The following is a 16,075-nucleotide window of genomic DNA, read 5'->3' as shown; positions in this document are numbered from 1 at the left end:
ATCCTTTTACAATTCATGCTTGTAACTCTATTATCATAAATACATGGGGCACAACAGAGCAGACAAATATATATCCAAGCAAGTCTCGTGTTTTTATTAGAATGGGATTCTGGAGCTGGAATTACACCGAGATTTGATTTGTTTGAAGATGTTCTGACTGCAGATTGGTTTTATCCCGACTGCAGGAGAGAGACAGAGAGATTACCACTGATTAGATTACCCTGCAGGGTCAGATTACTTTCAGGCGGCAAACCCATCATCATGCAGAGAGACCAATGGGACCCTGAAGCACAGTGATGCTCGCTGTTTGGGATAATCCGTGTTCATGAGTATTATTTATTTGAAATGAAGAACGTAAAGAGCAGTGGTGGAAGAAGTACTCAGATCTTCTACTTAGATCTTCTACTTTTCTAATTAAAGGACATTTGTGAAATTACAAAAGTATTAGCATCAAAATCCACTTAAAGAACCAAAAGTGACAAGAAAAGTCATAGTAGTTCAGAAAGATATTAGTAAATTACAATAATTGATGCATTCATGTGTAAACATCACCAGAGTTACAGCTTGTAAATAGTATTTACTTTGAATGACCACATATTAAATGTATATTGAGTTTTTTTGTTTCCAGATGTTCTTTTTGCTGCTGTTTGATGAGTTAATGCATTCAGATCTTATGGAAGCCCAAATAAACAAATAAATAAATAAAACTTTCAACTTTGTTATTTATTTACATTATCTTACTGACCCTGTGTTGGCTGAGAACTGTGTAGTTGTCCCAGTGAAACAATAATCAATAATACTAAGTGCATGAATGAACGAGTTAAATTCCCTCTGCCTAGTATCTTTGTCATCAGTCTTTACCATCTCGTTCCAGATAGAGCAAATACTTGTGACAAAGAGAACCCACTTTGGTGACACACACACTTGTTTACTTTGCATAGAGACTCAGGTTTTAATAATATGTGGCTTGTGCAGTATTCAGTTCAGGACTGAGCCGCTCTCATCACTCATTTCGCCCACAGACACAGGGACAGCTGAGCACTCAAGCCATTTCACCGGGAGAGAAATGAAACACAAGCCACTTCTGTTTTGACCTCCGAGTGTGTGTGTTGTAATAAAAAGAGATGTATTAGTGCACAGCTGCTGCTGATGTGGCCCCCACGCTTTGTATAAACCTGCATTTCTGTGTCAGTGTGTGTGCGCGATACAAGCGCGTGCACACGCACTGACTGAGAAGATGCCAGCGTGATCTGTTTGGCCTCTTTGTTTATGGAGCCGGGTCTTTCCTGCCCTCTCATGTGCGTGCTCAGGCCATGAATAGAGCTTTGTCTGTGGACGAACCTCGCTCTGTCCTCGATGATTTGAATGCGGAGTCTGATCTGATCAGTGTCTGCAACAGAAAAAGAGATGAGGGGGAAACAATGTCATCACATGCTGCAAATCACATCTCCTACCACCTGTGAGCTGATGTCACAGGCAGAAGAAAAGAAAGGAACGAGGAAAAGGGGAATTAATGATGTGTTGTCTGCAGGACTGCATCATCCTGTGTGGAGAGTCGTTCAATAAACAAACAGCAAACAGGCTGAATCAGGTTAAAGTGACTCTCTGTCCTCAACACTCTGATTATAAACAAAGGTTGCACTAATTCACCCATTACCTCCAGTGATGCATTAGAAATCACTTCTTCTGTGGTTTTTCCCTTTAACATTCTGGATCAGGATGTTTCACAATGAGGTAAAATCTCATGAACAAGTGCTGGAGCCACAAATTCACGTCGTCAAGTTTAAAGGTGAGCTCGATACGATAATAGGATAAATCATATGTTGGATTTTCAGAAAGACCAGAAGACACTAACTCCTCTAACTGTTCTTGTACTTGTACACAGATTTTCTCTTACTTGTGTTGCAGGTTACCCATCAACTACTACTGATACTGCATGCGATACTTACTAGTATGCTGCTTTGTGTGTTTTATACATGAGGGGAAATACTTTCATGTGGTGGAACAAGTACTAGATCTACTTCAGTAAAAGTATCACAGTGCAGAAACACTCAGATACAGATGTGGAGGGACCACAGTATTATGATCCACCTGTAGTACTAGCTGTAGTACTGACAGTAAAAGTACTCATTGATACTTTGATGTTACTGATGCACAAATCAAACTTATGTATTTATGATTTGTGGGGGGGTGGGGGGCGTGGCCTGCAGCTCCACGTCACTGATGCTTATATAGGCTGCAGCCGTGGCGGCGGGCTCGCGCTGCTGAGACACGCAGAGCACCGAGGACCGGCGGCGCGCGCTCACACACTCCCCAAACAAAGAGAAGCACGCGAGGCAGCGGAGCATCCCACCCTTACAGCCGCGAGCTCAGTCACTTGCAGAAGCGCCCACCCCCCCCACCCCGTCCCACGCACACGGAACCGGTCCGAGGCTCGAGCGCACAGCACCGACCATGACGACTAACGGCGCCGCGAACGGAACCAGCGACATGCTGCAGATCCAGTTCGGTCTCATCAACTGCGGGAACAAATACCTGACGGCGGAGACGTTCGGCTTCAAGATCAACGCGTCCGCCACGAGCATGAAGAAGAAGCAGATCTGGACTCTGGAGCAGAGCGGGGACGACTCCGCCGGGAACGTGTTCTTCCTCAAGTCACATCTGGGCCGGTACATCGCCGCCGACAAGGACGGGAACGTCACCGGGGAAACCGAGACCCCGGGCCCCGAGTGCCGGTTCATCATCACCGCCCACGACGACGGCCGCTGGTCCCTGCAGTCCGAGCCCCACGGGCGCTACTTGGGCGGCACCGAGGACCGGATCATCTGCTGGGCCCAGACCGTCTCTGTGGCGGAGAAATGGAGCGTGCACATCGCCATGCACCCGCAGGTGAACATCTTCAGCGTGACGCGCAAGCGGTACGCGCACCTGAGCGACAAGGTGGACGAGATCGCCATCGACCGGGACGTCCCGTGGGGGGTGGACTCCATGATCACGCTGGTGTTCCGCGAGCAGCGGTACCACCTGCAGACCTCCGACAACCGCTTCCTGAGGAACGATGGCGCGCTGGTCGCCACCACGGACAAGAGCACGGGATACACGCTGGAGTTCCGCTCCGGTAAGGTGGCCTTCAGGGACTGTAGCGGCAGGTACCTGGCGCCCTCCGGGCCCTCCGGTACCATGAAGTCCGGCAAGAGCGCGCGCGTTGGCAAGGACGAGCTGTTCGTGCTGGAGCAGAGCCACCCGCAGGTGGTGCTGACCGCCGCCAACGAGAGGAACGTCTCCACCCGGCAAGGTGGGTGTGGTGGTCCGGCCTAGTGCAGGCCTGTGTGGGTGTGTGCATGGTCTGTGTCACTCTTTGTTTTTGGAACCGGGCCTTTCCGGCCCCCCGCCGTGCGCGCATGTAGGGGTCTGGCGGTCTTTGTGAGTGTGTTGTTACCTCACCCTTTGGTAGAAGAAGGGTTAAAGTGATGGAATTTCAGATTGCATTTCATCCCCCCTGCAGCCACACACACACACACACACACACACACACACACACACACACACACAGGACAGTGATGGTCTGTATCAACACACAACACAACACAGGCCTGTCTGTGTGTGTTTGCACATGATACACAATCACTTGTTTGGTTGAGTCCACATAGGAAAATGAACTGATGAACTGAGGCTCGAACCCTCCGAAGTCCTGATGTGATAAAATGTGGAGAAACATGCAAAATAAATGAAATGAATCAGTTTGAATCACAAAGAAACTGCTGATAAAGATTTTAGTGAGGTTACTGACACGAAGGGACTGTAACAAAGAGTCTTCAGCCTTGTTAACACATACATGTGCACACACACGTGCCAACATTCAAATGTAAAACAGCCTCAAACTGGTGAAAGGCTGAGCTGGCACAGAGCAGAGTACGGAGCTCTGCCGCTAGAAGGCAGGAAAAATACAGCGAATGCATCAAAAATGGTGAAATTCAACTAAAAATACTTAAATTAATCATCAGACTCCTGAGTTTGAGCATCAGTTCGTGTTCAAATGAGCCAGAACTCCATCATACAAAACATGCATCACGACGGTTCTCCAGATATGTTCTCATCACTGGGTTTTTGTTGATGCACCTGGCTGGTAGCAGTGTGTGTAGGATGTCGTGCTCCACATGTTTTCTCTGATGAGATCAGTGTGTGTGAGTTGATTCTGTCCATGTGTGTCTGCTCTTCACGTGTGCAGATACACTCTTGTCCCTCCACCTTCTTCCTTCCTCCCTTCATAAGTTTTTCCACTTCCTGCTCGCTGACACCTTCCTTCACCTCTTCCCTCCCTCCTTTGTTCCTTCTCTACATCTCCTTTACAATTTCCTCTTTCCCATCCTCCCATCACTTCTCCTCCTGGTCCTCCTCACCCCCTCCCCCACTCCTTCAGGCTCCTTTATTTTTTATCAGCGGCGTCCCACAGGCTGCTGCCGTTTAAATACACATGCACCTTTTTTACTTTTGAAATGGCTGGAAAATCAAAATGAATCCAACGTGAACATTTTACTCATCATTATACTTTTGGATTGAGACGAGGGAAACGCCTGAACAAGACTGTGACTCTCTGTCTGCAATGAATGATGGGAATATTCTAATTGATGCTCTTTAAATCTATATTTAGTTCCTGGTCAGGAGGAGCACACTGGTGATCATACCGTGCGGTGCGGTGGTTTTACTTCTTCTCAGAAAGTATGATGTGTCTATCTTTCTATTTTCCATGTCACACCCTGAGCCTGTTTTGCTCTTTCTGCTTTGTTTACTTGTCACAGTTTCTTTCTCCACAAGTGCAGAGTCCAGACACAAAATGGAGGCCAGTTTTCAAGGTGGATGCTCAGTTAAAAAAGATTTGTGGCTTTAAACTAATCCAACACAATTAAATGATGGAAATCCCTGTGATGAGAAAATGGATCACACTTTAATAATCCCCTAGTGATGAAATGATGCCTGTCAGACATGGAGCTAAATCAGATTTTGTCCTTTTTATTATGGAGGATTCAACCGCCCACGCGACTGTTAACGTGTAAAGTGAAATACTAAAATAGGAAGCTTGAAGCTTTAAAAACAAACCATATGAATGAAATATGTGTAATGTGCAAGTTTCATCAGAATCCGGAACCAGTAAAGAGTTGAAATGAGTGAATCACTGGTCAGTTACTAGTCGGATGTCTTGCCCAAGGACGCCCTGCAGCCTACAGCTCAAATCTGTCCATAATGAGCAGGATGTCTCACTCTTTAGACGAAGACCACCTCCAACCTGCCAACAATTGGATCATTGTGATGTGAATTAAATGTTGAGTGGAATTAAACTCGCTCCAGATGTTTTGCTCGAAGCCCCTCGCTGCAGCGGCCTGGCAGACTTGAGCCAAAATGCCGGTTGCAGTCGGCTGACTTCCATCAGCAGCCAGAGGTTTTTGACGCGAGCGCATTTAAGTGGGTCACAGCTGCTTTATCCTGTCAAGATGTTGTGACTTGAAGTTTGGTGTCAGATGGAGTAAATGTCAGAAATGTTGTGAGAGAACAAAAAACAACAACAAAATTTTAATATATGTGAACTGATTTGTTTCTAGCTGAACTGACTCATTGTTTTGTAGGTTTATTATAATATTTAAATTTTCTTTAAGTTGCTCTAAATGAGAACTTATCTCTACTAAGGTTTTGATTTTAGATGAATCCTTAGTCGTGAGTTTGTTGGTAAAGATTCTTCATGTTTCGATAAATGAAGAACCTGCTCTCTGCTGAGAAATCTGGTTCCAGAATGGAACCAACTCTTCGCTGGTCTAGAACCTAGAACCACGAGTCGATGGGAACGAACGGTCACTATGACTGTTCCCATCCCTAAAAATGGGTCGTTAGGCATCATCTAGCTTGTGGACATGTGAAGTGGTCTTGGTTGTCCTTTTTATATGGATAAACTGCACTGTCCATAATGTCCTTGGTCCTTCAGATGCTGCCGGAAGCGTTTAACTCCTCTGTGTAGTTTATTCTGTTCTGCCCACATCTGTAATCGTTGTAGTGCAGTAATAATTAGAAAGGCAGACTCTAATTAACCAACATTACTTCACATGAAGTGGAATTCTCCACAACAACAACGAAACATGAGTCCAGTAAATTCGGGCTTATTGAATTATGCCATTAGTTAATGCAGAAAATCACCGGAAACTGTTTTCAGTCCTGTTTCTGCTGTTAATCCGACTCTGTGCTGGTGCTTATTTCCTGCTCCTAACATCTTTTCTCCTCGTCCCTGGTCGCAAATTCCCTGAGAGACTGTTTAACGACCCTCATGTGGACTGAGACACTTTTATCAGTCCTTTAGCCTGGAGCTCGATGGGTTTTAAATGGCCTGTTCTGCTCCTAAACTGTGGCGCAAGTGTGAGTGAGGACTGACGCTGGTTTGTCAGTTAAATGGATGATAGTCCATTATATCCTGTTGGCTACTGGTGTGACCGCTGAGTGCCGGCTGATGGTCCTCCAGGCCTTTGGCTGCAGGGAGGCAATGGTGAAATGAGTCATGTCGGGGGGGTTCGTCTTCCATTGCTAAAAAACAAACCATAGGTCACTTGTGCAACAGTCCTTCAGCAGCCTCAGTAATGACGGATGGGTCAACAACACTGAACACTGGACTGTTTCGTAACCTTAACAATTTCCTTATCATTAGAACCGTGACAGTGACGTCCTGTGATGTTAATGAAGTATTTATATGAACCCGAACCACAGTCTCTCCCTAATCACGGAACATCCATCATCCTACTGTTCAGCAGACATGTTGAACAGTTTATGTACAACTAACTTATCCAGGAAACCGGACCACACTGAGATGTAACAGAACGTAGGAACATCTGAAGGGGATTTTACTGAGTTACTCAGCTGCCTAACCTTTCAGTTCCTGGTAGCGTCTGATGAGGCAGTAACCCTTGAATGTTTTCTGGCTGAATCTCATGACTAACTCCAGTCTGTTAATTGGAAACTGGATTTACAAGACCTGGTATGATGCTCTTATAAAACATGACCAAAACCACATAAAGAGATTTTAAATACCATTTGGGAATAGGTCAGAACACTTTTAAAGTAACAGCTTAACATTTTGAGCTCCTGAGTGTTCGATGAGATACTTTGCTCATTTCTGCAGCCTCCAAACAGACATTTAAGATGTTATATGTCTGCGTACGTTTGTGCGACAGCTCATTTCTCTCCCCCTTTTATGAAAAAGCTGTTAAAGTTAAAAGTGGAAACACATTTTGAACTTGTTTTAGGACGGGGCGAATCCACATCCAATCAGCCTCTACCTCTGAAGCCCAATAAATAACACATTAGAATATGTCTTGACTCTCAGAAATGCAGTGAAGAAACGGTGCAGTGTGTTGCCCTCATCAAACCATTAATTTTCCTACACATTAAACAAGATTTAGCTGCTGTTTCATCTTATAGCTTCACATTAAATATTGAATTATTCAGTTACTTTACTGTATATTCACATTCAGATCTGTCATAAAATTCCAGCGTGTTTCATATGCTGTATTTTCACAACTCTCACACTTGTGCTCCCAGTAAAACAATACACGAGGAGGGCTGGAGTCTGTTTTTGGCGACTCTGTCGACAGCGCTCTCAAAAGGGCCGAAAATCCATCATCGCATCAACTCGGAGCTGAAGTCGGGTTTTAAACGATGCATTGTGTGGTAAAAGGCGACAGAAAATGTGGCTCCATGTTGTGTCTGGCCGTGATTCACCCCGACACCCTTTCTGTATCCTCCACCCCCCAGCTGGCAGGAAATGAGACGCACAACTCTGACCTTGGCTGGTGTGTTAATCCCTGCAGGCTGAGGCGGGGGGGCGTGATGTGCTCCCTGAACAACACAGTCACCCAAAAGGGAGGAAAAAAAATAAGGGAAGCAATTTATTTCTGCATCCTTGGTGGTGTCACTGGCTGTGACAGTGTGTGCATGTTGATGCTTCGATGTGTTGACACCCCCTCAGCGTGTTTGTGTTTTTGACTGTGTGTGTTGGGAGCGTGCCAGGGGAGCTGCCTCGTGTCTGCTGCAGAGCACCGGGGAGCCTCTCCTCCTTAATGTCGTCTACTTTATTACGGGTTAGGCTTGAGCTGGTCTCCAGTGTGTCTCCACATTAATGGCCTTTAACTCACAGCCCGACTGGGCTTTGAATCAATGTGCCAAAAGATTTGGGACATCCTCAGGCACGGTGCCGACTCTGACCTCCTTATTTAGGAGGTTTTGCTTTTTTTTTTTTTTAAACAACTGGGAGCTTTACTGGTGTGTGTGGTTTCCAGTTTGCCTTTACTGTATGAGCAGTCAGCACAGAGTTCAGTGTTGAGGCTGCTGGCCCGTTGTTCCGTGTGTTTGGATCAGAACAAAGGCCGATGATCTGGCTCTCTGTTTGTGCCCCAGCTGCTCGCCTCCTCTCTCAGGCCTGCTGAACAATAGGAGACGCACAAAAACACACAGACACAATTGCGCTTGATACAATCGTGTGCTTTCACAGCAGGCCTCTGGTGCTGGCTCACGGTAACTGAAGCCAGCAATCTGTGCCTGCCGCCATCAGGCCGCCTGACTGTGGTGGGTGGAGTGGACAGAAAGATGGAGAGGTTGCTTTCAAGAGCATGGGAGTTTTGGACTCTGTGTGTGGTGTGGTTTGCCAAAATGGGGACACAGCGTGCACAGACCCATGTCTCTCCTTTCAGTAGATTCAAGATTGAAGCAGCTTTATTGCATAGTGGACTGAAATGTTCCTCGTCTGGTCCCAAGTTTTAAAATAAACACACACACACGGGTCACGGCTAAAACTACGCAGGTCCAAGTTCAGGAGGTTTGTCTCTGTCAGTGATATTTGTCTTTCCTTGTGAAAATTTGTGAGTTCAAGGTGTGTGGAAAGATGAGACACTACGCCTCGGGCTGAAAGCAGATTATTTGAAAACCTGGTGGCACCATAAAGACAGATGTGTACATTCACATCACATCAAGACCTCAGGGGAATAATTATTCAAACCAGCTAAATGGTAGCGTGAAGCAGTTCACAGTACAGCATGCAGAATTTGCCTTTTGTTAGCGTCCTGCCCGATTTTCATATAGTAAAAATCATGTTGGTTTTTCCCCTGGTGTCCAGGGTGAGAAAGCAGCTTTCACAGCCTGAGTATTTATAGAGTAGCTTTTAATATCTGTGTATTCAACCTGTCCTTGGCGGAAACATTAAGGTTTCATCTACTGACTCCATCTTTTAACTTTGTTGTTGAGAGAGAGAAACCTTGTGATGAATCGTTCTTTGTAGTCTTATGCAGTAAGCTCCCTCATGTTGTAGATGAGTCTCGACGTTCCTCATGGGTAGAAACGCTGTAATAAATCGTCCTGTGCTGCTGCATCAAGTGTTTGCTGAGCAGGAAGCGCCGAGAGTTCAGCGACTGATCCTGCAGACGAGCAGACTCTGACCCGGCTTCAAGCCCTCCATGTCTGCTGCAGCTAAACGTGCATTTCATCTTCCTCTCCCTTCCCTCTGCACCATGTGGTTCCCATTATAGTCAGTTATATTTTCCTTCTGTGTGTGTTTGTGTGCTCGTGTGTCCCCGCATATTTCTGCAGAAACTCAATCTGTCCGCAGGGGCCCGAGTTTTGGAGTTGACTTTAGTGGGCACTCGTGTGTGTGTGTGTGTGTGTGTGTGTGTGTGTGTGTGTGTGTGTGTGTGTGTGTGTGTATTTCTTTTGTCTTTTTTTTTTCCAGTCACAAAATGAGAGCAGTAATTTATGAGCAAATAAAACCTTACGTAATACTTGGTCTGCAGAAACACAGGCCTAATAGAAAGTACATGTTTGGCTCAAACTGCACCAGCTCACTCATCAGGAGTAAATCGTAAAGATTTTTAATAATTAAATAAAAATCTGACTTGAGTTGGGGACAAATTGTGCACAACTTGTATGAAGGGAAACGGAATCACTATTTAGGGACTATATGAAAATAGGTGGGTTGCAGCAGAACTATTTAACATAAGTCATTAATATTTGTTGCACCTTCATGTTTATTTAAAGATAAAATTTAACACCCACATCAAACATGCTAATAATATTAGCCACAGGGGGGGTCACAGGAACTTATTTCTCTTTTCCATATTTAATCTTACCCAACACCACAATGATTGAAGAATAAGGGTTCATCTTTTCGCAGCTTCTTTGTTTTATTCATGTACACGCGATTAAAAGACGTTACCGTTGAACGTTCCAGGAAGAACAGAGCGTTGTTTCAACTGTAAACAGTGTGTAACGGTGCCAACACTCTTATTTACGTCTGCAAACGCACAGAGAACCAGGATAATCTGGTTAAAACTGACATTTATCATCTTTACAAACCACATCCTGTTCAATCGGTGGTCGAGTGGCTCTGCCAACTGAACTACAGCCTCCTGCAAAGAATGACACCAACATACGGCCACAAACTCGGTACATTAAGACACTTCATTAAACTTTGTACAGGAGTACAAGTAAAATGAAACTGAGGGATATTTGTCTTATGGTCCGTTAGTAATAATCATAGTTTATGAATTCAGCAGACAAACATCACTCTGGGGGCTGGTACTCACACAAAACATGGGCTGGAGGAGGGGGGAGGGTGTCACACATGAAAAGCACATGAGCGTGTTGGTTTGTCTTCTCGAACACATGTCTCTTTCTTTCTCTGGTTTCCCTCTGCAGACATTTACACAGCGCCCCAGCAGACAGCCCATCTCTCTCTATCCAGTCCTTTCGTTATAGACCATCCACACGATGACCTCATCATATACAATGGTGCACTTTGTTCTGCATCGTGTGCGTGTGTGTGTGTGTGTGGGGGGGTTGTTATACGTTCATCCTACGGTTGACTCGTGTCTGTTTATCTCTTAGTTGCTAAGTGCCTGAGTGCGTCCATGTTTTGTTTATGTTTAATAATCTACAGTGAAGAGATATTAAATGTAATGATTCATACAATGATGTAAAAGACAGTGATGGTGTTTTTGTGATCGATGCCTTAAACTAACCACTCGATCGTGTTGCTTGTTGTTGTAGAACCGGTCTCTCTGACGTTGCTTTTATCTTCTATGATTTGTGACCGTCCACCTGATCTTTTTGAACGGTACTAGACTATGACAGATGTGGTGGTGAGGGTTGGGGGGGGGGGGGGGGTGCAGCTGTGTGAAATCCTTCACTAATCCAAGTCGTCTCGTGTTGCTCATTTAGTTTGTCTGATCCTGATCAGAGCGTGTGTGCGTGTGTGTGTGTGTGTGTGCGTGTGCGTGTGCGTGTGTGTGTGCTCCTTAAAACATCAAAGGTCTGTGCGAGGGTTGAGGTAAGATTAGGTTCAGGAGTAAGGACTGAGGTTAGAAAGATATCTGCGTCTGTTCTGTTGCTTTAACTCTTCATCCGTCTGATTTCCACTCAGGTATGGACCTGTCAGCCAATCAGGACGAAGAAGGTGATCAGGAGGTGTTCCAGGTGGAGATTTGCCGCGAGAACAGGAAGTGTGCGTTTCGGACTGCTGCTGGGAAATACTGGACCCTGACTGCTAACGGCGGCCTGCAGTGCACCGCCTCCACCAAGTAAGAATCCCCACCACATCATCATCATCATCATCTTCATCATCATCATCCTCAGCTGCTCCAATCTGTCCGCTCACTAACCTCAGAGCTGGTGACTGTGTGTGATCACAGAGAACCTGACACCGGTCCGTCACAGCTCTTAAATCCAAAGTACCCTCTGGTAATCTGAGCTGTGACATGACTTAGAGGTTTTTTTTGTGTGTGTGTGTGTGTGTGTGTGGGAGGTAAAGTGTGAGTGATCTCGCGGCATGTTGTGGGAGATTAACCTGAAGGGAGTCATTTTCTTCTTATGTACAGTGGTTGTCCATCCTGAGCGCTGACTGTTAACCTCTGACCTTCGAGCCTGTGCTTCTGGATGATCTCCCTACGAGGCCCCAGGCAGATTGAGGGGTAGAGGCTGCAAAGATTAGTGTTTTGGACCATAAAAGCTGCAGATGTGCAGTCATAAAGCAGATCCATATGAACAGGAGGACACAACAATGATCGGATCCAGTGTTTGTACAAGTTTTTAAAATATGAGACGAAGCTGACGTGAGGGGCCACGCTGCAGAGCGCTCTGCAGGAAGTTCATCACATTCCTCCGTCACATTCTTGAGATTAGACTCGCTTCACTCTTCGCACATTAGACCACAGAAATGTCTTCAACTCCTCTTGTGGTTGTGTGGAAAACGTTTCCCAGCTTCTCTAAGACACTGTAGAAAGATGAGTTTGAATCCATACGTGTTGAAGCTACTTGTGAAGTGAAATGATTTAACGAGCTGCTTGAGTCGGATTAACCACAGACTGAGAGCTCATCCCGACCAACCGATCCAATTACCCAACAGTTACTTAAGTGCTTAAAGCAGAATAAGCAGCTGGTTGTAGTTTTCTGATTCACTGGAAGTGTGTGTACGACTGGATATCCACCATGTAAACTGAATTTTCCTACTTTCTGCTCATACCTGTACTCCCCCCCCCCTTCTCTCTCTGCAGGTCAGCTAACTGCTACTTTGACATTGAGTGGCGTGGGAAGAGGCTGAGTCTCCGCGCTGCTAATGGGAAATTCGTCGCCGCCAAGAAAAACGGCCAGCTCGCAGCCACCATCGACTCTGCCGGTCAGTTGTGATTATCAGACGATGACTATGATTTACTTTTCAGCAGGGACGGGGGGAGTTTCACTTTAGTGCGGGTAATTAAATCAAGGCAGGATGTTCCAGTTGTCAGCACTTCTCAGTGTCTTTCATGACGACCGAATGTCACTGTTGACTCATGAGGGGATTTAGCTTTATTGCAATATTTCTGTTTGTTCCTTTGCCATGTTCCTGCTCTTCCTTTTTCAGCGTAATTGCGTTGAGTGGAAACATTGTGAGAAAATAACTGAGTGTGCAAAGAGCGGCTTGCACTATGTCACTGAAATATCTAATCAGAAATGCATGGCTTTTACTGACTGTGTGCAAATGAAGAAGCACCTCAGCCCCATCAGATTAGTGCTGATGCTGGTGTTCACCCAGGAACCAGCACTCAGCACTCTCACTTCAAGCTGCTGTAGCTCAGCATCTAGTTTATTTATTTACTCATTTTTTAGTAACAACACATTCATCGTCTCTGTCCAGGTGAGTCAGAGGAGTTTATCATGAAGCTCATTAACCGCCCCATCATTGTGCTGCGTGGGGAGCACGGCTTCATCGGCTGCAGGAAGGTGACGGGGACCCTGGACTCCAACCGTTCGACCTACGACTACTTCACCTTAGAGTTCAGAGATGGAGCCTACAGTCTGCAAGGTGAGTTTACCTCCAGCCTCAGTGCTGTGTTGAACCAGACTCTGGATAACGAGGGATGTAAATCTGAGCGCATGTTCAGCAGCTAGAAACAGACATGACTTGTCAGAGCATGTGGAGGAAGCTCCTGCAGGCATCCAGGGGATTAAATGATTTATTCTTTAAGGGATCCTCATTATGGATTTACCAACACATGGGGAGTTTGTTCCAAAAGGAGGGATTTGATGATTTCGCTGACTCCACATTATGCTTTTGTTCTCATTCATTTTCATTTTCACACCCCTCCCCCACCTTTCCACACACCGTTCCTCTACTGCCCCTGATTTCACTGCCTCTTTTCTCCAATCTCACCTCCTTCACTTCCTCCCACAGACTCGACTGGCAAATACTGGATGGTGGGTAACGAGCAGTCGGTGGTGAGCAGCAGCGACACGCCCGTCGACTTCCTCTTCGAGTTCTGCGACTACAACAAGCTGGCCGTCCGCCACGCCGCTGACGGCAAGTACCTCCGCGGTGACCACGCAGGCGTGCTGAAGGCCAACGCCGACGACCTGGAGACGGCCACGCTCTGGGAGTACTGAGGGAAGTGGGGAAGCCACAGCAGAACGGACGAGGTCGCCCGCTGCTGCAGTGCTGATGAATGGGTGAAGCGTGGCGCCGCAGCATGGCAGCACTGCCCGTCCATACATCTACCTATCAACAGCCCCCCCACCTGGTCCCTGTCAATCCTCATATTATATCCTCTACTTATGACTTTATGTTATAAACTGCACAGAGAGAACAGGAAGGATAGAAGAAGGGGGGAGGAGATGCTCGTCCCTCTCCTGCTCCCTTACCTTCCTTTTATCCTTCCTCCCTTTTCCAGCTCTGCTCTGCAGTGCCGACCTCTATCTGTTGCCATAGTTACCACGGGGCTGTGCACTTTTTCTGCTCCGATCTGGTTCGCTGCTCGACCTGTCACTCACTCCCTCCTCGCCTCACGATTGAGCCGTCCTTCTCCCAGAGCAGAGCAGAGCCACGTTTAAAGAGCCCCCGTCCTCTTTGAGTTAACCCCCTCCTCCTATTGTCTGTGTGAGCAGCACACGGTGGCAGTATTTATGGTGTCTGACCTGGTGCTGTGGAGCCGCTTCTACCTGATCCAACCGCCCAAAACAGACTCGACTCTGAAATCGACTGCAGCAGCCTTCTGTGTGAGACGCTGGGTCTGTTTTTGTGTGTTTGGGTCGAGTAGAAGCTGATTCACACACCAGGTTAAGTACATTTGTTTCCACGAGCAGGCCTCGCTGCCTCTGTGTGACGACTGTGATGTAACTGGAATGATTCTTAAGACGATAAAGATATTGAAGATGATTTAACCAACGGGTTTGATGCTCTCCCACTCTCCTAACGTCCTTCATCTCTACTGTAAAATATTGAAATGTAAAGCAGTTTCCTGTGTAGTTCTCTCGCTGTGTTCTCTTTGGTTGGCGGGATGTCCGACTTCCTGGACCAAACAGGATGTAGGAAATTAAAATGCTTGTCCTCACTCCCCTCCACCACAAACTAAACCTATTGTCTCTGAGAACAATATAAAGAAAGTTTAAAAAAAATAATAAAATAAAAAATGGTGCGGTCACTCATTAACTGCACTCACGTCTTACTGGAAGAAAAAACATTTGGATTAGTTTCTTTTTCTATGTCCAAGGCACAGACATTATCATGAGTAGTCGTACGGTAGATAGACATAGCAACTGGAGTGAAATCTTTTTTTAAAAGCTGCATTTTGAATCCCTCAACCAAACGTAAACCACAGCCTATATCTAGACCAAAACCTTTGATACTGGAATAACAAACTGGAACCTGGTGCTACTAACTCACATGTTGAGCTGCAGGAGTGCCCTCAGCATCATCGATCTGCTTCTTCTTTAGGTTTTAATTTGTCAGCCAGGTTTGTGAGAAACGTCATAACAGCCTGTACAATGAAATACGACCAAACTGTATTTGTTTTTGTTTGTTGACTCCTCATTAGTGAAAGTGATGAATGAACTTAAAAAGAATTATTTATTCGGCTGAAGTGTCTGTTCTGCAGTCATGTAGCACATTGCACCCATGGGTCCTGCACCCTTTGATCCTCGACCCTTCTGCAACCTGCTTTCTTCATTAAACATTTAGCAGCAGTTTTTTTTTTTGTCTGAGTTTACCGTGCAGCAAAGATCACCTTGGCACATGGTGCCAAATTATTGGGCTCTTCCACCCGTCGTCGTTGTCGTAATCAAGCGTTCCTCAGATGTGGAAAACCAATCACTGTAGTCCCAAGACATGGTGCATGATTGTAGCCAGCTCTTCACAAAGCCCGTCCAATTTTTCTCTCTGAAGTTTTGACCGTTTTTCCACAAAGGGTTGAGAATCTCAAGTAAATAAAAGGAGCGGTTGTCCTCGGAGAAACCCGAGTCTCCAAGGTAACATCGGCTCAGACAAACGGATGTGGAAGGGTAAACATGTGGTAATGACTGTGCCTTACGCTTGAGTTTTTGGGCAGTAGGAAAATAAAACATAAAAAAGAAAAGTCCACATCTTTGCTTTGTATAACTGGAACTTCCTTTTGTATTATTTTGTATGATTTCTTTGGATATTGTGGATTAATCTCTCTCGTGCCATTGGTTCACCTGAAATCCAACGACCAATAAAACTGGGATTTGGAACGCTACGTGTCTCAATCTTTGTTTCCATTTGTCTTTA

General features: G+C 45.8%; 1 protein-coding gene across 1 annotated transcript; it reads left to right on the top strand.

Annotated features, from left to right (window-relative positions):
• Positions 1 to 2,272: 2,272 nt before the first annotated feature.
• On the top strand, positions 2,273 to 16,043 carry fscn1a (fascin actin-bundling protein 1a). The gene is made up of 5 exons (XM_026358771.1): positions 2,273 to 3,295; positions 11,444 to 11,600; positions 12,573 to 12,694; positions 13,193 to 13,360; positions 13,730 to 16,043. Exons 1-5 carry the CDS (start codon positions 2,455 to 2,457, stop codon positions 13,936 to 13,938), a joined length of 1,497 nt encoding a protein of 498 aa, XP_026214556.1. The 5' UTR covers positions 2,273 to 2,454; the 3' UTR covers positions 13,939 to 16,043.
• The last annotated feature ends 32 nt before the right edge of the window (positions 16,044 to 16,075 follow it).

The sequence above is a fragment of the Anabas testudineus genome, chromosome 8, assembly GCF_900324465.2.
Source record: "Anabas testudineus chromosome 8, fAnaTes1.2, whole genome shotgun sequence".
Lineage (NCBI taxonomy): Eukaryota > Metazoa > Chordata > Actinopteri > Anabantiformes > Anabantidae > Anabas > Anabas testudineus.
This window is presented reverse-complemented; position numbering and strand designations above follow the sequence as displayed.

Coding starts and splice junctions, on each gene's coding strand:
- fscn1a (XM_026358771.1), top strand. CDS start 2,455: ATGACGACTAACGGCGCCGCGAACGGAACCAGCGACATGCTGCAGATC. Junction 3,296..11,443: donor GAACGTCTCCACCCGGCAAG/GTGGGTGTGGTG, acceptor ATTTCCACTCAG/GTATGGACCTGTCAGCCAAT. Junction 13,361..13,729: donor TGGAGCCTACAGTCTGCAAG/GTGAGTTTACCT, acceptor TTCCTCCCACAG/ACTCGACTGGCAAATACTGG.